The sequence below is a fragment of the Panthera tigris genome, chromosome C1 (assembly GCF_018350195.1).
Source record: "Panthera tigris isolate Pti1 chromosome C1, P.tigris_Pti1_mat1.1, whole genome shotgun sequence".
Taxonomy (NCBI): domain Eukaryota; kingdom Metazoa; phylum Chordata; class Mammalia; order Carnivora; family Felidae; genus Panthera; species Panthera tigris.
Window position 1 is genome coordinate 72,860,523 of NC_056667.1, and position 23,441 is coordinate 72,883,963.

The 23,441-nt window shown below is 37.2% G+C and overlaps 1 protein-coding gene across 7 annotated transcripts in view; it reads left to right on the forward strand.

Moving 5' to 3' along the window:
* Positions 1-23,441, forward strand: part of HS2ST1 (heparan sulfate 2-O-sulfotransferase 1) — a 168,275-nt gene that overhangs the window by 119,833 nt on the left and 25,001 nt on the right. For all 7 annotated transcript variants that reach the window (XM_042997755.1, XM_007079160.2, XM_007079161.2 and 4 more), the window contains one exon: positions 13,818-14,056. In XM_042997755.1, the coding sequence (XP_042853689.1) occupies positions 13,818-14,056 (239 nt within the window). The remainder of the gene's footprint in view (positions 1-13,817; positions 14,057-23,441) is intronic.

A 23,441-nucleotide genomic window follows, 5' to 3' on the forward strand; every position in this document is an offset into this window, starting at 1 on the left:
TAACCTTCTTCCTAGATTTTTTTTTAAGTTTACTTATTTATATTGCGAGAGAGAGAGAGAATGAGAATGAATCCCAAGCCACCCAGGCACCCCCCCCCACCCTACCGCTTACAACTAGTTTATACCGTGAAGTTGAGTAGCGTTATTTTTCACAGATCTAAACTATTTCAAAATTTGCTATAAATTCCAAATTAATGGGAATACCAATGAACTATTTACATAGAAAAAAAGGATATTCTAAAACTGTTTTTTCATAAACCAAAAGAAATACTCTATATAACATGATTTCTCGGTTCCTGGACCATCATACCAGCATCACCTGGGAACTTGATAGAAATGCACTTTTCTTGGGCCCTGAGGATTAGTTAACTGGAGAAGGTAGGATGGCAGGAATCTATATTTTACAGATCCTGCAAGTCATTCTGGTACATGCTCAAATTCAAAACTGCTCCTTTACAGTATGACGTACACCAAGCTGTAGTGAAATAATGGCAAGTTTTCAGCATAACGAATTCTAATTTTCAGACAGCTGTTGCATTAGGTTTTAGTTAATGATCTCCAAACCCAGCTGGAGTTGAATCCAAGTTATTTCCTTATTCTTTTTACTTACTAGTCAATGGAGCACCAGGTGCAGTTGTTGAAGTGTGAAAATAATTCAGCTTTGTAGATAGTATTGGCATTTCTTTCTTGATTTTGAAAATGCTTTAGTTTTCCTGCTATGGTATTCAGTAATCAAAGCACATCTATTTTAATGGCAGTTGGACTTACAATAAAATTGGAGGAAACCTCTGAATCTTCCTGCCAGTTTAATATCAAAATTAATATTTTAGCTGGATTACAAAGTTTACATATAGTTGAGTTCCTCCTATTGTAATTTTCCTCCAGTGTTTACATTTTAGGAACAATTTTTGTCTTCCCTGAATAACTTTGTACTTTTACATCTTTCATATTACTGCATCTTTATTTTTACTTTTAAAAAGAATGCTAGCAGAGATTTGTTTTAATAAAGTGCATCCTATAGTAATAAGGCCCAAATATATGCTTTCTGAATTACAAAACTCATCAAGTTCCCAGAAGGCATTCCAGAGGCGCCTGGGTGGCTGGGTTGGTTAAGCGGCTGACTCTTGGTTTCAGCTTGGGTCATGATCTCGTGGTTCATGAGTTTGAGCCCCACGCTGGACTCTATTACTGATGGTGTGAAACCTGCTTGGGATTCTGTCTCCCTCTGTCTGCAACTCCTATGCTTGCTCTCTCTCTCTCTCTCTCTCTCTCAAAATAAATCAATAACCATTTTTAAAATTAAAAAAAAAAAAAGTGTTCCAAAGGCATATTAGTAAGATGTGAAGCCAAGGATATAGGTCTTAAAATTGCTTTACCTGTTGAAGTGAGTTAAAATGGGTATTTAAAAGTGGACAGTGTGGTCAGAAACATTTAAGATGTTTATTAGTAGGTAAACAGGTAAACACATGATTTTACACTAATATTCTAAGATTCATTTGGGTTGTATTGCACATATATTTAGGTAGTGTTAGTAAAATAAATCTTTAGATCAAAGGCTGATGGTCTTAAAATTCTGTCTTGATGCTCTTTATTTTTAACTCTACTTTATCCTCATGATCTCATTCACTCCCTTGACATCAGCTGCTGCCTTTATGTTGTGACTCCTAAAGTTCTGTCTTTACTTCAGAAATTTCTCCTGTGAGTTGTATGTCTTCAGCAACCTACACATTATTGACTAGACGTTCCATAGACACCTATGTCTAAAACTCAAGTTTTCTTCACAGTAGCCCTGTGGACATTTATGGAATCAGAGTTAATAATAGTCTGTTTTTCACATGGTCTTGATCCCAGATATTCACACAGGACCTTATTCTCCATTAAAATGTCATTCTGATGTTTCTGGAAATCTTCAGAGGTGTCTCAAATGTGTTAAGGAAAAAAGTAAAAAAAGGTAGAACCACCCCCTCCCCCCGTCTCCAAGCATCTGCCCTATCAACTTTTTGTCAACTGAACAACCATCTCCAATCAAGCATCATTGTCTCTGCTCCTTCCCCAAAAGGAAATGTCAGAAAGTAGAGCCCTCATGGTGCCAAGATTGATGCTATGTTCCATACAGAAATAGAGAAAATTCTTGTATCCTTCTCGATCCGTGTCATACTTTACCACTTGTGAATCTGATTCGTGTGCCTTTGTGGGGAGGTGGCTGACTATACAACTATTCATGCTTTCCCTCTCATAGTATGTCTTTATTGCTAGGAAGCAGCTGCCCACCCAAGGCTCAATTTTTTACCACCACCCCTACAGCTAGGGATAGCCATATGACTAGTGTTTGCCAAGATAGTTGGGAAATTACTGTGTTTTCTCCACTCTGTCTTCCCACATCTGCTAACTAGATGCAAAATACTTTGAGTTCTTGGAGAAATGTCAAAGTTACAAGAAGGAAGGAAGCTGACTCCTTGAATCATTGTATAAAAGGCCATCTACCAGTCTGGAACACACATTGGTACTTGAATAAGAACTAAACTTCTGTTATGGTAAATGATTGAAATTTTATGTATTCTAGTACTTATTATTTCCCTAACTAAAATAGTACGCCTCTGTATTACAGAGCCCTTCATTAAACGGCTCCTTGGGGCGCCTGGGTAGCTCAGTGGGTTAAGCGTCTGACTCTAGGTTTTGGCTCAGGTCATGATCTCAGGGTTTGTGAGTTTGAGCCCTGCATCTGGCTCTGTGCTGACAGTGCAGAGCCTGCTTGGGATTCTCTCTCTCTCTCTCTCTCTCTCTCTCTCTCTCTCTCAAAATAAATAAACTTAAAAAAATAAAAACAGTTCCTTTATCATTGTCCTGTATTTCCTTTCTCCAACCCAAACACTTGGGTATATGGCTGTCCATGGGGCTGGGAGAGAACAGCTGCCACATTACACTTTCTAGTTCAGATCTTTTCTGCTCTTTTGCTTTTTCTATCCTGTCTTCTATACCTGTCAGGCTTGGTAGTATTCTTATATAATAAGCTCGAAATAAAAGCCCTTATGAAATAGACTCTTCAACATACCCCCTACATACTTGATTTGTCAGTTTGAACTTCAGTGTAGATTTCCAAATGTCTTGAATTCCTTTCCTCTTCTACCCCAATTGCTTTTCTTCCTATTCCTAATTTCCAAACTCAGTGAAGGGTACCATCCTCCTCCTCAGTATAGCTTAGAAAAAAAGCCTTAACCTCTTCTGGGTTCCCAGGCTTCATCCGTATTGCAACCGCTTTCCTTTGGGTCTTAATCTCCATTATGTCTTCAGCTGATTAATACTCAACTCCAGGGCTATCACCCTATAAAGTGATGCTTCATAGAACCTTGCATTGTGGAGGGATTGTATGGGCTTTTACTTAAAGCTCTTCAAAAATGTCTCTACGTTGCTTGCAAAGAAGTTCTCAAAGTGTGATCCATGGGTGTCAGGGGTTCTCAAGACCCTTTCAGGGAGTTCACAAAGTAGTCCACAACTATCCCATAATAATTCTGAGATGTTAGTTGCCTTTTTCACTAGTTGCCATTTGTGCTCATGGTACAAAAGCAGTCATGACATCAGATTGTACTATTTAATCTTTGTATTCTTTACCACTTTGATCATAGTTACAAAACAAAGTCGTTTTCATATAACGGTGTCTTTTATAAAGCAGTCAAAACCATTAACCTTATTAAATCCTGACTGTTTAGTATATGTATACTTTTAATACTGTGTGACACAAAATGGAAGATATACCAAGCGCTTCTGCGTATCAAAGTACGATGATTGTCTTGAGAAAAAACAATTGTGTTGATTGTTTGAATTGTAAGCTCAACAAGCCATTTTTTCATAGAACACTGTTTTTACTTGAAAGAAAAACCAACAGATAAACTATGTTTACTCAGACTTGGGTAGTTGGCAGACATTTTCTCAGAAACAAACAAAGTGAACTTGTCACTTCAAGGAAAACCAACTGACTGACGGTATTTATTGCTATTATAAAATTTGACAAACTGTGGCTGTCACCACAAATATGACAGCTTACCAATACTTACAGACTTTTCTTATGAGAATGGTGGTGATATAATGAATGTGATTTTTTTTTTGCTAGGGGGCGGGGGATCATATAATTAAATGTGCTAGCATTTGGAGGATCTACATAATGCCATGAGCCAGTATTTTCCAAGTGACAGTACAAGGTAGATCAGTATAACAATGTATGAAAAGTTTAACAATATAGTTTTATATCACATTGCAATTAACCTTTAAGAAATCAACACTTGCTGAGTTTTAATGTAGTGTCAAAGAATATTCCTAAGTGTTTGCAAAAGCTATTAAAATACTCCTTTTTCAACTATGTATATTCATGAGTCTGATTTTCTTCATAGACTCCAACCCAAAGAATATATGTTTACATTTTGAATGGAGAGGCAAGTATGAGAATCCAGTTTTCTTTCATTAAGCCAAACATTTTTTAAAAATGTGCAAAAAATATAAAAACCCTTTACTGATTTTTTGTTTTGGAAAAACACAAAAATATATCATTTATTTCTAACATGTTTTATTGTTATGTGTAAATGAATTAATATTTTAAGTTTTATAATTTTTATTTCTACTAAGATAATGATAGCTACAACCCACATGAACAAAAACTCTGAAGTCCTCAATTTTTAAGCGTATAAAGAAGTTCCAAGATCAGTAGGTTTGAGAACTGCTGACTTAAAAGTTCATATTCCCAACGTGGTGATGAAGATACTATGATCTGGCTTCTGCCCAACTGCCTGTTTTTCCCATATTCTAAGCTTATCAAGAACCACTTTTAGGGTCTAAATGCACCAGGCAGTGTTGTGTGCCTCCAAGCGCTTTTCCATCATCGCACCATTTTACATTCCTACTAGCAGGGCATGAAGGCTCCAATTTCTCCACATCTTTGTGAGTTGGTTGGTTTGGTTTAATTATAGCCATCCTAGGGGATGTAAACTGGTTTGGATTTGCATTTCCCTAATGACTAATATTGTGTTGAGCATTTTTTCATGTGTTAGTTGATCATTTTGTGTACCTTCTTTGGAGAAATATTAATCAGGGGCTTTGCCCATGTGAGTACTTTCTTCACAATCAGTATGTGTCCATATGAGTAAGTTAACATTTCCCCTTGGATGTATAAGAGAAAGGAAATCTTAAAGTTTGGAGGAAAAAAAAAATAGCACTTAGGAGACTTAAAGTTAAAATGAGGGCTTAGATATTATAATGTTTACATATAAAAATTCCTCTTAAACTTTCACTACCAGCTTATTGTTTTTTGGATATGGATAATACTTGTTGATCTTTATCACAATATTGCATAATGAAATATCCAGAAGAAGTAAATCCATAGAGACAACACAGATTAGTAGTTGCCAGGGGATAGTGGAGAGGGAAATGCTTAATGGGTATTGGATTTCCTTGAGGGTGAAGAAAGTGTTTCGGAACTAGATAGATATGATGGTTGCCCCCATTGTGAATGTGCTAAATGCCACTGAATTGTTCACTTTGAAATGATTAATTTTGTTATAAGAACTTCACTTTTAAAAATCACCAAAAATAAGCAAGTACTCACAAAATCTTACATGAGTTCATTAATACTAAAAACAAAAGCATTTATAAACTCAACAGTTTTAACAAGCACTTATTGAATGCCTCTATATGCAGTATCTTTTCCTAGGCCCTGTAGATACATGTTTTACATATACATTATGCTTGTGCATTAATTATACATTAATTCTTAACATTAATGAAAATACATTACAAAAATCAAATTTTCTTTCCAAACTTAATCTCACTGATGAACTGCCACTAAAAATATATTGGTTAATGCTCTTGAGATGATTAGGTAAGAAAATTAAAGTAGCTATTAAATATCCCATCAGTCCGATAACCACCAATATAATTCTTTTTGTTGTTAGGTTACTAAATTAAAGGAATATGAGTTATATTTTACTTAATGTACTTGCCAAACTTGATTATAGGTTTTACAGTTATTGCACAAATTAAAAAATGTGCAATTCTTTTTTTTTTTTTTTAATTTTTACATTTATTTTTGAGAGAGTGAGACAGTGTATGAGTGGGGGAGGGGCAGGGAGAGAGAGACACAGAAACTGAAGCAGGCTCCAGGCTCTGAGCTGTCAGCACAGAGCCCAACGCAGGGCTCAAACCCACCAACTGTGAGATCATGACCTGAGCCTAAGTCGGAAGCTCAACCGGCTGAGCCACCCAGGCGCCCCTAAAAAATGTGAAATCCTTATACATTACAACCTTTTTTTTTATTATCAATCTGAGAAATATACTAATCACCTATATGAAATAATAATATTGGTAGTAGCTAATGTGGAATTCTCATTATGTATTTTAAGTGCTTTATATGCATCATTTGTTCTGTGCATGCTCTGTGGTGAGTGTTTTATATGCATTCTCATGTTTTGATTCTTAAAATAAACCCTAAGAGGGGCGCCTGGGTGGCTCAGTCGGTTGAGTGCCAGACTTTGGCTCAGGTCATGATCTCACAGTTTGTGGGTTCGAGCCCCACATCGGGCTCTGTGCTAACAGCTCAGAGCCTGGAGCCTGCTTCGGATTCTGTGTCTCCCTCTCTCTCTTGCCCCTCCCCTGCTTGTGCGCGCTCTCACTCTCTCTCTCTCTCTCTCTCTCTCAAAAAATAAATAAACATTAAAAAAAATTAAAAAAAAAAAAAACCTAAGAGGCCCCATTATTATTGTCATCTGATGAGGAAACTTGGTGTCAAAGTGATCACCAGCTGAATACTGATGTCAGGATACTATTCCCACGTTAATCTGGCTCCAGAGCCTGTGCTCCACCTTTGACTGGTTGTCTGAGACTTGGTTTGTTTTTATTTTAAGAAGGAATTTAACTGCACAGTTAAATACAGAATGATAATATCATAGAAGTACCTTTTTTCCTCAAGTACCTATTTTTAAAATATGAAATATTATAGTTAGTCATGGGTAAGCCCATTTCAAGACAATTCTTTATGCCTCTCAATCACTTAAAATGAATACTTTGATAGAAGATGGGGACTCCATCTGATAATTCTTCGTATCTTTTCTTGAGTTTTCCCAAGATAGTACATCTCAAAACATCCTCCATGTTTTTACAGATTTCTCAAGTGATCTATTCCTATTTTTAGTTTCCATCAGTGAACAGAAAGATCATTTAACATTATAGTCAGAGGAGTGAAAAGAAAAACTAGTGAAGAAAAGTGATCAGAGCCTTTGGAACTTATGGGACACGATCAAGTGGACCAAAATACTGTTGGTCTTATACTGTTAATCTTATTGCAAATCTTTTATATGTAATCAGTTGTGTTTTTTTTTTTTTTCTTGCTGTTTTCAAGATTCTCATTTTGGCCTTGGCTTTTAACTGTTTGATTTAATGTGTCACCGTGGATCTCTTTGAGTTTATCCTTCCTGTAGTTCATTGAGCTTAAATGTGTAGATTCATGTCTTACAACAAGTTTGGTGTGTTTTCAACCTTTATTTCTGCATATAAGTCCTCTATATGTTTTGTTAGGTTTACAACTGGGTATTTTTTGCGTAATTATAGATGATTTTGTAATTTTCATTTTTGTGTCTATGTGTTTATTTCTAGTATAGAAATACATTGGGTTTTGTATTTTTATCTTGTATCCTGGAACTTGGTTGACCGCACTTATTCTAGGATTGTTTTGTTTTGTTTTTGTAGATTCCTTGTGATTGTCTTCATAGAAAATCATATCATGTTCAAATAGGGTTAGTTTTATTTCTTCTTTTTCTATCTGTATGTTGCTGCTGTTGTTGTTGGTAATGCTAGATCTTCTAATACTATTTTAAATAAAAGTAATGAGATTATACCTTAAACCTTGTTTCTGATATTAGAAGGAAAACATTCAATTTCAGTTTTTTACTATTAATGTCATGGTAGCTGTAGGATTTTGTAGAGGAACTTTCCCTCCACCTTCTTAGAGTCTTGTGGTTATTTTACATATAATGTCCAGGGTTTTTAGTTGTACATAGTGAGAAGAATAGAAAACATTGGTCTACTCCATCTCCCTTGAAGTGAAAGGTGCTATCACTTCTTTTTTTACAGGATTATCTACTTAAACTTTTAAGTGTTAATGATAGCACAGGCACCCCTTGTTGACTGCCTGGAAACCACACAAGAAAGCACTTGGCGGTGTTCAGTGTCCAGCCTTCAGCCTTTCATATAGAAATTTATTTGGTCAGTTCTCATAGTGATTGAGTTCGAGGAGAAGTGATCCAAGCTAAAAATACTCGTAAGAAAATGATGTGATTGAGTTCAGGAAGAAGAGTTCAAGGAGAGTAATCCAAGCTAAAAATATTCTTAAGAAAATGATGTATACAATCAGACAACCACTTTATGTAATTTATAGTGATTGCCAAATGCTCCATCCACGCAGATGAGGTAGTGTTTGTTTGGACAGTACATTCACAGTGAGTGTTGCTGAAGAAAGGATCAGTTAAATAGCTTCATAATAACTTGTTTTTGGTGCAGCTTTGTTGCTTCCTACTTTGCATAGTGCACACATTTTATGGGGAATAAATTAGACTTCATAACAGTGTTTGGGGATTTACACAATTCAGATTTGTCCCTAGAAAATACTGAAGATCCAGTTTAATTCAGTTATTTGATGCGCCAAGCTCTTAGAGCACCGCTTATCTAGCTGTGCAACAGGTGTACTTGCCATGGGGTCCTGATGGGTCAAGTTTTGTGCCCTGCATCCTCACCTGCAGACATTTCTCAGATGAACACTGCCAGTTTCTTCAGTGATTTCTCTTTGCCTACAGGTCTTACTTATGAGTAACCTATTTTTTTTTCTATATATATACTATCGCCCTAAGGCAGTTTACTATTAGGCTTGCTGTTTGGGGAGTTTTTGGTTTTTGTTTTTTTCTTTTTTAGGAGTAGTTACTCTGGGGTCACAGACCACCCCCTTCCTAAAAGGTACCAGTCCGTCTTTCTGGAGAGAGGGTGTCCACAGTATTCTACATATTCTCAAAGGAGTCCATGACCCCAAAAAATCATAATGCCAGTAATACTTTTACTCTGCTCTATCATGCATATATAGTTTAAATCTCTTATAAAGCACCTTAGCTTATTATCTACTGAAGTTTTAATGATGTCATTGCCAATTTGTATGGTTTTTTCTTATAAATATTAAAATTTGGTAATTTTTTTCTTCGTGTTCTTTGCCTTTTATTATTCACCTGTTGTCTATATACTTTTCAGTTTAACATGCAGAAGTTTCAGTATTTTTTTTTTTAATTTTTTTCTTAATGTTTATTTATTTTTGAGAGAGACAGAGACAGAATGCGAGTGGGTTAGGGGCAGAGAGAGAGGGAGACACAGAAGCAGAAGCAGGCTCCCGGCTCTGAGCTGTCAGCACAGAGCCCGACGCGGGGCTTGAACACACAAGCCGTGAGATCGTGGCCTGAGTCGAAGTCGGACGCTCAACTGACTGAGCCACCCAAGCGCCCCCAGAAGTTTCAGTATTTAAAGCAAGGCAATGGATTGCTCTTTCCTTCTGCTATATCTTTTCTCCCTGAAGTCCTAATCTGCTACCCACAGTACAGAAATACTATACTTTTGGGGCATTTGTGAGGTATTTATTTTCTGCTGAGACCATTGCAGAATTGAGCTGTGGCAGGGAGAGATAGTTATATATTCGTGGGTCCTTTAATTTGTATAAACCACAAAACTTATTTCCATATAATTTCTCTTATTTCTCTTTAAATGTGTAGCTTAAATTATTTAGTTCATTGAACATTTAATTACACATTCAAAGAGAAGGGTGTTCCCCAAAACAACTGTAATGTTCAAAACAATCGTCATTAAACGATACATGATTTTTTTTTTTAATCTTCAGTTCTGTTTTCATCAGTTTTTCTGTAGCCTGATGTGTATACATCTTGGTGACTTCAGTGATGTGTAGAATTTAGTTTGGTGTTTTTAATGCAGCTATAGTGTTTCATATTTAGCTTGATCATTACCTTCTTGCACTAAATAAGGCCTTTAATGCCCTGCCAGTGCAGGAATAGGTAATTACTGCTGTTATGAATAGTCTTTTAAAAGACTTGAGTTTGTTGATAATCTGCCATATGGAAAGGTTCATTGAGCCAAGGTCTATGCCACCTTGCACGGGAGCCTTGAAGAACTAGAATGGCCATGAAGTTTAGCGTCTATCTTTGGTGTTGGGTGGGTGGTTTAGTGCCAGTAGTCCCTAACCCACCTGTAATTTTATGACTCTCAGGTTGTGCCCATGTTGTTTGGAGGTGATAGGTTTTGTGGTGGTCCTGAAATAGCTTGCATAGCAGATTCTGTAATTCATTACTCAAACATGAAGAAAACGTTACTTCAAAAAAGCATCGTAATGATTTTAAATATACTGCCTACATTCTCTAAGTGCACTGCAAATGTGCTGTAACTAATAAAGCTTCCCCACTGATTTAAGAGAGTCTCAGAAGAAGCTGTACTAACTAGATGCAGAGCATCTTTGATAAAAAAAAAAAAAAAAAAAAAAAAAAAGACTTGGAACTGTCAAATACTTAGCAAGTCAAGAATATGGCTATATTGCAAACACCCTTACTGGTTTTACATTTGTCACAGGTGGAAAGAGAGTATTTTACCATCAAGAGCTATTACTGTTATTATTCAACTAAGTGAGATTTGATTCTGTAAACATTACTAATAAAAATACTCTTAATTTTCCACACTTTTTATCATTTTATGTTTAGGCATAACACTATGTTACTAATTATCGTGTTTGTTAAAGCAAAGTAAAAACACTTGAAAAATAGAACGTGCATATAAATATATTATTTAAATGAGGAAAGTAGTGACTCCCATATTTGCACGTTTTTATAGAAATTTTTTAAAGTTGTGTTCAATATACAGTGCATATAATTTAGTACACATGATGAACCAAGAACAGTGATTAATTTTTACAGCATGTTTCATGGTCTGGCTAGAGTTTTATCACTTTAAAAACTAAAAAATCCACAGGGTTGCCTGGATGGCCCAGTCATTTGAGTGTTCGACTCTTGATTTCAGCTCAGGTCATGATTTCATAGTCATGGGATCAAGCCCCACATTGGGTTCTGTGCTGAGTGTGGAGCCTTCTTAAGATTCTGCCTCTCTCTCTCTGTGCCCCTCTTCCATGTTTGTGCTTGCTTGCTCTCTAAAATAATAATAAAAAAAATTCCACATACAAAACGATAACTTCTTTTTAAAAGTTTATTTTTGAGAGAGAGCGAGAGAGTGAGCGAGCAGGGAAGGGGGAGAGGGAGGAAGAGAGAGGATCTGAAGCAGGCTCCACACTGTCAGCACAGAGCCCGATGCAGGGCTTAAACTCCTGAACCATGAGATCATGACCTGAGCCAAAATCAAGAGTCAGATGCTTAACCAACTGAGCCACCCAGGCACCCCTTTTTAAAAATATTTTTAATTAATTTTGTGGCTAATTTTCACAGCAGTGATTGAGTATGTAAAATTTTACAAGTAGATGGAATAATTACAAAAACTGTTAATATTACAGAATTTCTTTATATATTCTGTCATTATGTATTCTGTAGATGGAATGGGTACCCAGTTGTGAAACAGCACATAAAATCTTCTTTTCCAAATACTTGGTTTTAGAAAAACTAGTGAAAGTAAATTCAGCATTGTTGCTTGTAGGTGAATCTTTTAAAGGCAATTTTATGCATGTCTGGGCTGCTAGAGGAGACCTCTCACGCTTCTGTCAGCACCTGAATGACAGCAGCACTGTTTTATTTTCCTTTGTGGAAAGAGGGCGGTGTGTGTACATAACAATATCATAATAGTTTTAGACTATGATGACAGTTTGAGGTTGTTTGGGAGATAAGATTTCTTAAAATTATTGAATATAATAACGTGTGTAGGTTCTCAATAAATACTCTTTGAGTTTAACCTGAGACAACCTCCAAATCCTGTGTAGATGCTTATAGCCTCACACATTACCTTGATTTATAGATCCATTTGGGAAGCACTGTCGGTTTGAAAAATACTACGCTTTCTATCATGTGGCATATGCTTCTTAAAAGTCTACCCTGCTTCCTTTCTCTGTTTCTTCTTCGCCTCATTCTATAGATTGTCTTTATTTGCTCCTTAAATGTTGGTATTTCCTAAGATTCTGTTCCAGAGTCTCTCTCCCATGCTACATATTTTAGATTATCTAGGCAGTTGCATTCATTTCCATGGTTTTCCCAGATGTCTTTCTTCTACTTGAATGTTTATTCTGAACCCTTGACCTATGTGCCCAATTATCTACATAACATCTCCTGGATGGTCCCAGGCAATTCAGTGATATGTTCAACATTAAGCTCATCTCCTTCTTGGCACATTCCCATCTAACTTTTCCAAGGGAAAATAAAAGAACACATGTATTCACATACATATAGAATGTGGACACACACACACACACACACACACACACGCACGTGCACACATGCATATACATATAGAGTATATGGGCTTCTCCTCCTGTTTTGGAAAGCCCACTGCTAATATGTAGCAGGCTTGGAACTTCTATTCAAGTCTTCTGAATGTGAATCCTGAGCTCAGAGTATACTTTCTATAATGTGGTGGTGACCGTGTCTTCTGAACCAAAATATAAGATATATGGTTTGACAGTATTTGAAGCCTGTGCTTGTTACTGTAATTATACCTCATTGCTTTTTTGTGTCATTTTATTAAGTTGTTGGCATTATGGTGGACAGACACCAGTAATACATTTAATATTAAAAAAATCACAACTCTGATTAGTATGAGACATGTGGTATGTGGTACATATGCATGCATTGTGTGTGTGATGTTACCTAATTAGGGAGATGAGATAATGCTTTGCCTTCAAGGGATGATGAAATTCCATGTGGAGGTTGAGGAGTTCACCAGGCAGCATTAGGGTATGGGGGAAATGGAAGAATGTTCAAGCGAGACAGCTTGCACCGAGATCTGGTGGTAGGAAGGTGCATAGTGTGTGTGGGCAGCTGTCTCTGTGCAAGGTAACTTGTCATCTTGGTAGAGGTTTTTATCCCCTCTTTTCTCTCTTGCCCCTTTCTTATTTCCTTATTCTAAAAAAAAAAAAAAAACAACCTCAAAGCTAAAGTTTATATTAAATAGAGAGTAATAGTAATAGAATGCAAAATAGAATGCAAAAGGTAACTGCTTTTCAAACCATGTGGTAGTGATTTGAGTTAGATGAACCGTAGAATTTAAGGAGTGAACAGCCAGGACTTAGAATGTAATGCAACACCAAAAATGAAAAAGGGCTTGTGATGATGTAGTTTCTCCTCTTGTTACCAAAAATCACTCTAGCATTTATAACCACTGTCCTGCTACATTTTGATAAACCAGGGAGTAATTAAATCCTAAGTAATAAATTTCAGAATCTCTGCTTAAATTATAAATGATTCATTTTGTAAGTGCATTTTTTACCATGAAGTTTAGTATGCCATGCAATATGTCTTTGTGTGTTTGAGAATGAATTCAGGCTGTAGAAATTCTATTAGAATGTAGAGTGACTTTTGAACTACACTGATCTCTGGTCTTTGGTATTCTAAACTTAATGACTGTTTATTCTCTTGTTCTGTATATGCATATGTATTATCCTTCAAAGGTAATTCTGAGGTTTGGGTCTTCAGAACATTTCTTCAAGTACTCTTACCCATTTCTTGAGTAGGAAAATTATGTTCTAGAAATGAGAAATTATTTTCATTGTCTTTAAAAACTTAGTTCATATCTGTTTTTCTTTGCAGAAAGGGCTATCGCAAGACATGAAGTTCGAGAAATTGAGCAGCGACATACAATGGATGGTCCTCGACAAGAGGCAGCGCTAGATGAGGAGGAGGATATGGTGATCATTTATAACAGAGTCCCCAAAACTGCAAGCACCTCTTTTACCAATATTGCCTATGACCTTTGTGCAAAGAATAAATACCATGTTCTTCACATCAACACTACCAAAAATAATCCAGTGATGTCACTACAAGACCAGGTAAACACTTAGGAGATGAATAAATGTTTTCTGATACTTCCCCACTCTCTTTGTATCTCAAGAGGAAGGAACATTTTAAGAGATCTGTGTGCTGACTCCAGTGAATTGTAAGTCTCTTGGGGGAAGGACCAAACACACCTTTTTTATAGTTTTACATTTTTCACAGTATTTGATACATTTCTTTGCATATTATATGCATTCAAATATTTATAAAAAGTAGTTTATTAATAGTTTTGGATTTGTGAAGAGAAAATGATGCCTTTGATATCCTTTTAAAAATATGAAAATTTTTTAGCAAGATACCCTGCAATAAAAATCATTCTGCTGTCTCATTTTATGGTAGAGAAATTTATTTATTTATTTATTTATTTATTTATTCATTCATTCATTCATTCATTCATTCACTTACTTACTTACTTACATGTTTGTTTGTTTGTTTGTTTGTTTGTTTCTGAGAGAGGGAGACACGGAATCTGAAGCAGGCTCCAGGCTCTGAGCTGTCAGCACAGCTGTGTTCACAGCCGAGTACCTGTGTCCTATATCACTCAGTTTTGTGACTAACCTCCTGAACTTCATCTTGTCTATACTAGTAATTTCTATAATATTAGCTACAAACTTCTGGAGAACAGGAATTGGAGCTTATATGTTTAACATAATCTTGCCTTTTAAGTTGTCAAGAAACTTTAGATAAACAAATGGGTAGCTATGAAATAGATTTAAGAATAATGGAGGAAATTATCTCATGAAAAAAAAATTATCTCTTTAGCAGTGGTAGCACACATTTTCTCCACACCTGGAGTTCTGACTGTAATTATAAATAAATAGAATTCTCTATAAATATTGAAGGGAATGGGAATTGGGCTCGATGAGGAGAAAAGATGATATTTGAAAATACTCTCTAGGATTAAATACCATATTGCAGTAGCCTTATTAGAAAGATTGTTGATAGTCATATAGTTAAGATTGTATTTATCTGTTTGACAGCAGCTGAACTTGTTTTATTTGTCACAGAATTGACTCTAATCCCATTCTTAAGTATACTTAAAATCTTTACACAGAAACAAGAGAGTAACACTGATACACAAGGTTAAGATTTGTTTTCTTAGAGAGCTGTTTGTAAAGACTAATAGTATATGGCATATCATCTGCCCATATAATTCTTGGCTTTCTGCAGTATCCTCAATTACTCTTTTTCATAAAACCAAAAATCTACATCCATCAGCCAAACTAAATAACTCTTCTGTAAATGAGAAGAAACATGAGCTTATTTAGCTAAGTGGGTCATAAAAACTATTCATTATGTAATACTGTATATCTCAAGGGCAAGTATCCTAAATAATCAGTTTATATGTAGTGTGTGGTAGATTTTAAATTTCTTGCTTGATTGCTTTTCAAAATGTATCTTGGTTTAAAAGGAACAACTCTTAATACTCACATAGTAATTTTAGATTTAGATTTATTAGTAGTATCTTTTATTATTTCCTTCTTTATTTTTTTAAGTTTATTTTGAGAGAGAGAGCATGTGCAGGGGAGAGGCAGAGAGGGAGAGGGACAGAGAAAGAATCCCAAATGGGGCTCAAACTCATGAACTGTGAGATCATGACCAGAGCTGAAATTAAGAGTTGAATGCCTGACTGAGCCACCCAGGAGCCCCGTAGTATTTTTTTAGAAAAGTAAAGTTATCTTGCTTATTTTGTGTCCAGCATTACAAAGTTTTATGACAGCTACAAGTATCTGACAGTGACATTGACCATTTTTTTTTATGAAGTAAGAATCTATGGAAGCTCTCCACATATGACATTTATAGGCATCATGTAGTGATACATTTTCCCAGTTACATTTGGATGAGCTAAAGCTTCTGTTTTTCTTTCAATAGCTCATGAGTTACATGTAGACAAAAAGAACATTAAAAGAAAAGCACTATCTTTTTAAAAATTTTTTTTTAATGTTTATTTTCGAGAGAGAGAGAGAGAGAGAGAGAGAGACAGAGCACAAGCAGAGGAGGGGCAAAGAGAGAGGGAGACACAGAATCAGAAGCAGGCTCCAGGCTTTGAGCTGTTAGCACAGAGCCTGACACAGGGCTCAAACCTGTGAACTACAAGATCATGACCTGAGCCGAAGTCAGACTCTTAACCAACTGAGCCTCCCAGGAGCCCTGATAAACACTATCTTAAATGCAGTGGGATTACATGATGAACAGCACTTAAATTGTGCTTGTGTAGAGAAATACTTTTTAGCTCCAGTTCTTTCCTAAATGTATTTTATACATACTGTACTAGGCATTGTACTAAATTGCTCACATGCTTAATTATTTTTCTCAAAAAATTTAGAGGCAAAGTCCAAATATTTTGAGTCTGATCTAAAACTACTGAGTGGGTAATAGCTGTCTATGCATACTCTATCATCCTGAGAAGTAGTTGTCCACTCTGCTTTCAAGTTTTCATTTATTTTTGAGTATGTAGTATATACAGAGTTTGTGCTATATTCTTTGTTGAAATAGGAACGAAAAAGCAAGGCCACATCTTTGAAGAAGCTTCCTTGTAATTTACTCGGAACATAAAACATAGATGCAGGAACTATGAGAACTGTTTAAAGAAAAGATCTGGGGTACCTGGCTGGCTCAGTCAGAAGAGCATGCAGCTCTTGATCTCAGAGTTGTGAGTTTGAGCCCCACACTGAGTGTAGAAAATAGTTAAAAATCTTTAAAAAAAAAAAAAAGGAAATATCACTTCATGATATTCTCACAAAATTATTTAATGCAAAATGTTTCTTACCAGAATGTTTAATCTAGACCTAATCTTGAAAGAAACAGAGAAATCCGTCTTGTTGGAACATTCTCTAGAATAATCGTCTTGAACTCTTCCAAGGTATCAATATCATGACAACTAAACCAGGTATGGTTGGGGGTGAGGCAAGACAGTCCTCTCTAGAGGTGAGGAGACTAAAGAGACATGAAAACCAAACGTCATATGTGATCTGTAACTGGATCTGTGATCAAAAATGTCTGCTACTTGTTTTCAAATGGTTCAGAAAAAAACTGTGTGTGCATATGGAGAAAGAACAAAGAGATAAGCAAAGGTGGCAAAAGGTGAAGTTAGTGAATCTTAGTGCATGAGTATGCAGATTTTGACCATATTATTCTTTCATCTTTTCTGTAGTTTAGGGATTTTTCACAATGAAGAAATTGGAATAAAAGAAGAGGGAAAGTTAGAACAAGGGATTGGAAAGATAAACATTTGAGAATGTGAGGCGTGGGAAGACGAAGCAATGAGAGTGAGCCAGAGGCAGTCTTGGGAGTTATATTTGTGAGGTGTGCCTTTCTCAGTGAATAGGCAGGAATTGGCAAGAGACAGGTAATCATTTAGCTCTTGTAGTTGGAAAATGAAGTTTACTCTGCTATCATGAACATACTTCTACATTAGAGAACGTCTTGTCTTTAGAGTAACTGTCAAATAGGTGTTAAGTGGCAGCATCTTTTAGGATCTTTCTTAATTCTTTTCTACATTCATATGTTTAGGTTTGTGATCACATTTAGTCCTTTTCTCAGCATTGAAAATATCCAGAATTTGCATTCTGTGTAGGACAACATAGTGATTTTTTTTTCGTTTTAATTCACAGTTAAGACACCTTCTGATCTTTGCATTAATGCCTATGATTTGATTAGTTGCAGATACTGATTTTTCAAGCGTCACTTTAGATGAGTGCTTCTTATCCTGTCATGTGTATATTAACCACCAGTTAAAGTATAGATTCCGATTCAGAAGACTAAGATGGAACCTGATAATGTGAATTTCTAAAAAATCTTCCACCTGATGCCAAAACTGATTCTTCTGGTCCTTGAACTATAGTTTAAGTAGCAAAATATCTAGAACACAGGTCTCAGTGGGGTTATGAGAACATATGTATTATAATCTTCATAGGATAGCGAATCTATGAAATCTATGAATTTCGCTGCTTGTCCCGAGTTTCCCTGCCTCTCCACTCTCCATCCCCCTTCTCTCCCTCTGTCAGGAAGCCTCACTGCAGCTCCCGCTCTACCACTGGCTGCCTTCTCACCTCTCTTGCACCATTCGCCTTGTCAGTTTCTCTTCTGGCTTTCCTCTGCAGTGGACCTTGAGATAAAGGTCCAGACCTTTATCTGGAGATTCTGCTCCAGACCTTGAGATAAAGCTCTGGCTATCATAGGATAGCGAATCTTTAAGTTCATGTTCCCACCTCCCCAACAAAATCCAGATTCCTTACCTAGACCAACAGGCTCTTTTAAATCTAGTCCTCGTCCATTGCTGTATCCTCTTGTTTACCAGCCACACACTGGCCTTTTGGTTCATTGTCTGCACCAGTCCTTTTCCACTTCAAGGCTTCTGCACTTAACCATTCCATCTTAGAGTGTTCTGGTTTCTCCTGATTGGCTTCATGTTATCCTTTTAACATTTCAGCTTAAATGACATCCTCTCAGAAAAACCTTGCTACCCATCCTATATATTAAATACTTCTTCCAAGTTACTGTGTACCATCAGCATTCTTTCTGGATCTTTCTTATTACTTACTCATTTGTTTACTATTGGTCTTTTCCTCTGTATAAGCTCCTAAAGGGCAGGAACCGTGTCTGTTTTATTCATTACCATATTCCTTGTGTTTAATCTTTAAATTTTTTAAAATATTTATTTATTTTTGAGAGGGAGTGAGCATGGGAGGGTCAGAGAGAGAGAGGGAGACAGAGAATCCATAGAAGGCTCTGCATTGCCAGCACAAAGCCTGCCATGGGGCTCGAACTCGCAGACTGTGAGATCATGATCTGACCTGAAGTTGGACGCTCAACTGACTGAGCCACCCAGGTGCCCCAGTATTCCTTGTATTTAGAATGGTGTCTGAGAAATAGTATATATGCTCCATAAAATTTTTGTTGAAAGAATGAATGAGAGAACAAATGAACTTAGGTACTGAAAGTAGTTCCTAGTTGAGCATAGTACCACTGATGATAATTACTGGCAGAATGAACCCCTTTTATCGATGGCAATGTGTTCTCCCCTTACCTCGGGTGATTTGAGACACACCCACTGAGCCTCCTGCAAAGGAAAGCCTAAACAACACAATCCTGAACTTTGGTGAAGATACTGTGTTCTGTTGCTGCCGAACCTTTCTTATGTTTTATCCAGTTATTATTCACTTTTCCTTTTTGCATAGAAAACTTTCTCTCTAGTTTAGTCTCGAAAAACTACCCACAGCTGTACAATGGATATTTATTTTAAGTATAGGCATGAGTAGGAGTTTGATAGATAATAATTATCCGAGTTAATAGTAGTATTCGTTCACTAGGTAGTAATTACAAAGTTGGAATTTGGCCAGGATTGTCAGGATGACATTGCTACTTTTAGATAGTGAAAACAAGTTCTTTCAGATAATCATAATGTTGAGATTAATCTTATTAAGAATGTAGGTCTAGGTGCACTGTTGTGAGATGGTGCTTTCTTCGCTTTTTCCTGTAGCACTGGTTCAGTCTGATTCCACCAGCAAATAAATCACAGCACCACTCCCTACATTGCTTGGGTTTTCCCTAAAGGTCTCCTCTGATTACTTGCTAGCCTGACTCTGCTTGAGTTATAAAATCTGACAAAAATCACAGTTTCGGATCTGCTTCAGGCTAGCTATAAAAACATCTCTTTTCATGTAGCGTATCTAACAACTGCTTCTGAAACATCCTTCTTGATAGCCTATTTCAGTGGGGGTATGGAACTACTCTTTGAGTAAAGTCACTACAGTGACATTATGTCTTCTCCCCAAGCCACTGTTTTCAGGGTCTTCCGTCTCTTTAACTTCATTTGCCACTATTATGTTTTGCTCCCTTCGCCCACCCCTTTACCTTTCACTAGTGCCAAGTATAGTCGGTGAGAGTGCACCCAGTGAGTGCTGTAGAAGCTTGTTCACCTGATCTCGATTTCCACTCACTCCTCTGTATTCCAGAGCTTTATCTCAAGGTCTGGAGCAGAATGCCCCACTGCAGAGGAAAGCCAGAAGAGAAACTGACAAGGCGAATGGAGCAGGAGAGGTGAGAAGGCAGCCAGTGGTAGAGCGGGAGCTGCAGTGAGGCTTCCTGACAGAGGGAGAGAAGGGGGATGGAGAGTGGAGAGGCAGGGAAACTCGGGACAAGCAACGAAATTCATACTTTGAAAAGGAAACTTTTCAAAAAAGACTGTTCCTCAAAGGGGGTTAAAGGATGGTTATAGAACTTAAGTGGTATGTAAATGATACTTCTAAATGCTCCAACTACCCTGCAGATTAGTCTGAACCGCCACTTGAACCTTATTGACATCATTTGTTTGCTTAGCACTTTTTTTCTTCCCTGTAATGAGAAGGTAAATCTCAGCTCAGCATCTTTTGATTTATTGCTGATTGTAAATCAGCCACAGCTTTATTAGTGAGACTTTAACACATCGCCCTGGTAAAATGTTTGTGAGATGAAAGGAAAAAAAAAACACATGCACATACGTAGCCTTCAGTGTTGTCATAGTTGGAGATTAGCGGAAGATTCTGTGTGTTTCGAGAGACTTTAACAGTAATAGTGTAGAGAATTTAAAAGCAATAACTCACGTGAATTTACCTCAGAATGATTTTAGGAAATAAAATTCAAAAGCCCTGCATAGACATTTAAACCAGGTCTCTTACTTTTGACTGACGGTGTTCAGCACCCCTTGAGGTTACCCAAGACAGTAAAAAGGCAAGAGTAAGTCAATGGTCATTGTTGAAAAATGGTTGTCCAATGCGAGAGTAGTGAACAGGGTGAATTGGAAGCTGAGAGTATAATGAATGTGATCAGGAAAATAAACAGTTTTGAGAGCTTTGTCAACAGCTTTGAGGTCTTGTAGGTTGAGGAGTTTTGAATGACTGGATCTGAGGGGTTTCCTTGGCAGTGGATAAAACCTGAAATTCTCAGTGCCCAAGTTTGTTGATCAGAAACATGATACAAATGCTATTCTCCTTTTCACATCCTTCTGGGTTTTTTCCTCCTTGTTTAAATTGGACAATAATGTATTAAGGAAGTTAGCATGTGGCCTAGAAGGATGATTGGACCAAAATCTACAGTATATGGTTCCTGAGCTCCAGGTTTTTTTATCTATAAAATAAGGGGTACAGGATCTCCCAAGTCCCTTTCACATCTAAAATGCTGATTCTGTAAACAAGAGGGTTTGAGGTTGGTGACAACAGTGGAAGATGCCTGCCTTGTTCTGTTCTCCGCCATCACTAAACTTCCCTGAGTCCAACTGGAAGGCACAACCCTTTTTCTCATTTCTGTTAGGTTTTTAAAAAATTTCTTTTAATGTTTGTTTATTTTTGAGAGAGAGACAGAGTATGAGCAGAGTGGGAGAGAGGGAGACACAGAATCTGAAGCAGGCTTCAGGCTCCGAGCTGTCAGCACTGAGCCCGATGCGGGGCTCCAGTCCACGAACCGTGAGATCATGACCTGAGCTGAAGTTGGACGCTTAACGACTGAGCCACCAGGCGCCCCTCTATTCGCTTTTAAATAGTGTTTCTTGGAATCCTTTGGTTCTAGTATGCCCCAGGCATCACTGCGTGGGTAGGAGGAGACTGAGTAGGCAGGGTTTATTCTGCCCCTGTCCTCACTTCTGTTTTATGTACTGTGGGAGCTTACAAGGCAGTCTTTAAAAGTTCACTCTATTTCAGTACACTTTTTTTCCCTTATTATAAAAGCAGTGAATATGAGATATATCTTTGCTGAAGAGCTTTTATACACCTCAGGGCCTCCTCTGCAAAGCACTACAAAAACAAGCTTCGTGTAAATAAAACCAAGCTGAAGCTCCTGGGCCTACCCATGCTGGAGGCTTGCTTCTCCATGTGGTCCATTGACGTGCCATCATGTGGAGACTTGTTAGAAGTGCAGAATCTTGGGCCCCACTCCAGACCTGCTGAATCAAAATCTGCATTTTAACAGGAGTCCCAGATGATCCATTTGCACATTGAGTTTGAGAAGCCCTGCAGCAGTCCAGATATTATCCAGCTTCCTGGGCTCTTCACCTCACGTTGAAGGACACGTGCTGGATAAAGCATGTTCTTAGGAGGGTTCAGTTTAATCCTGACCATCCTTAGGAAAGGTGGAAGAATGAGGGACGCTTGAAGTTTATATTTATACCTAACTCTTATTTCCACCTGAGTCTTTTACCACAGTGTACTCACAGTTTGTACCATTGATCCGCTCTAACATTTGGTTTATGTAACACTGTTTTCTCAGATTCCAGTCTAGCATCTCCTTTCATTTCTCTCCCACACCATCACATCCCCATTAAATCTAGGCTTCTGGGAAATAAAGCTGAGTTGCTAACTATGCCTTAAGTACCCTTAAACCACCATTTCCCATTCCTTTTCTCTTTTCCTTCTTTTCTGTTTCTCCCTCATTTTTGGCTGAAGTAATGGAACTGATTTTCACAGAAGCAAAAGCTTATATGAAATAATTACTAGTAAATGGCAGTTATAAGGACTTTTCATATTCAACATGTAAAATTTTTTAAGGATTCAGTTTTTGGGTTATCTAATTTTTCATTTTCTGTTTGTTTTTCATTTGCAATTTGATATTTTTATTTTATTTGGTGCCTTCCTTAAACAGATAGGAAACAACATGAGAAGCTCAAATCACACATTTGGCTCTTTTTTTTTTTTTTTTTTTTTTTTTTTTTTGGTGGGGAACAGTCATAAATATCTGCTAAAATATAATTTTGTATTTTTTTTGAGAGAGAAAACAAGTTGGGGAGAGCAGGGGGAGAGAGAGAATACGAGAATACGAGAATATGAGAATCTCAAGCAGGCTCCACACTCAGCTTAGAGCCTGACATGGGTCTCGATCCCACTGGGATCATGAACTGAGCCGATGTCAAGAGTTGGATGCTCAACCAACTACGGGGCACTCAGGTGTATTTTCTAAGGCAACATAATTTTATCATCTACATGATGGTAGTAGTTTCAGATTTAATTTAAGGGTGTTGTGTGTGTATAAGATAATAAGATAAGGTTCGTATCACTTCCAAGAGCTTTGTTACTTCTTTTCTTTTTTAATTTTTTTTTAATGTTTGTTTATTTTTAAGACAGAGCATGAGCGGGGCAGGGGCAGAGAGAGAGGGAGACACAGAATCCAAAGCAGGCTCTAGGCTGTCAGCACAGAGTCCAACGTGGGGGCTCAAACTTGTCAACTGCGAGATCATGACCTGAGCCGCAGTCAGATGCTCACCTGACTGAGCCACCCAGGCACCCCAGAACTCTATTTCTGTTAGCATATGAGTTATTAATGCTTCCCCTAAAAAATAAATTTCCTCAGAACCTTCTGTTTTTCCCTAGTTCACATTCTCTGACATATGGCTGCTTCTGCACTGTTTTGTGC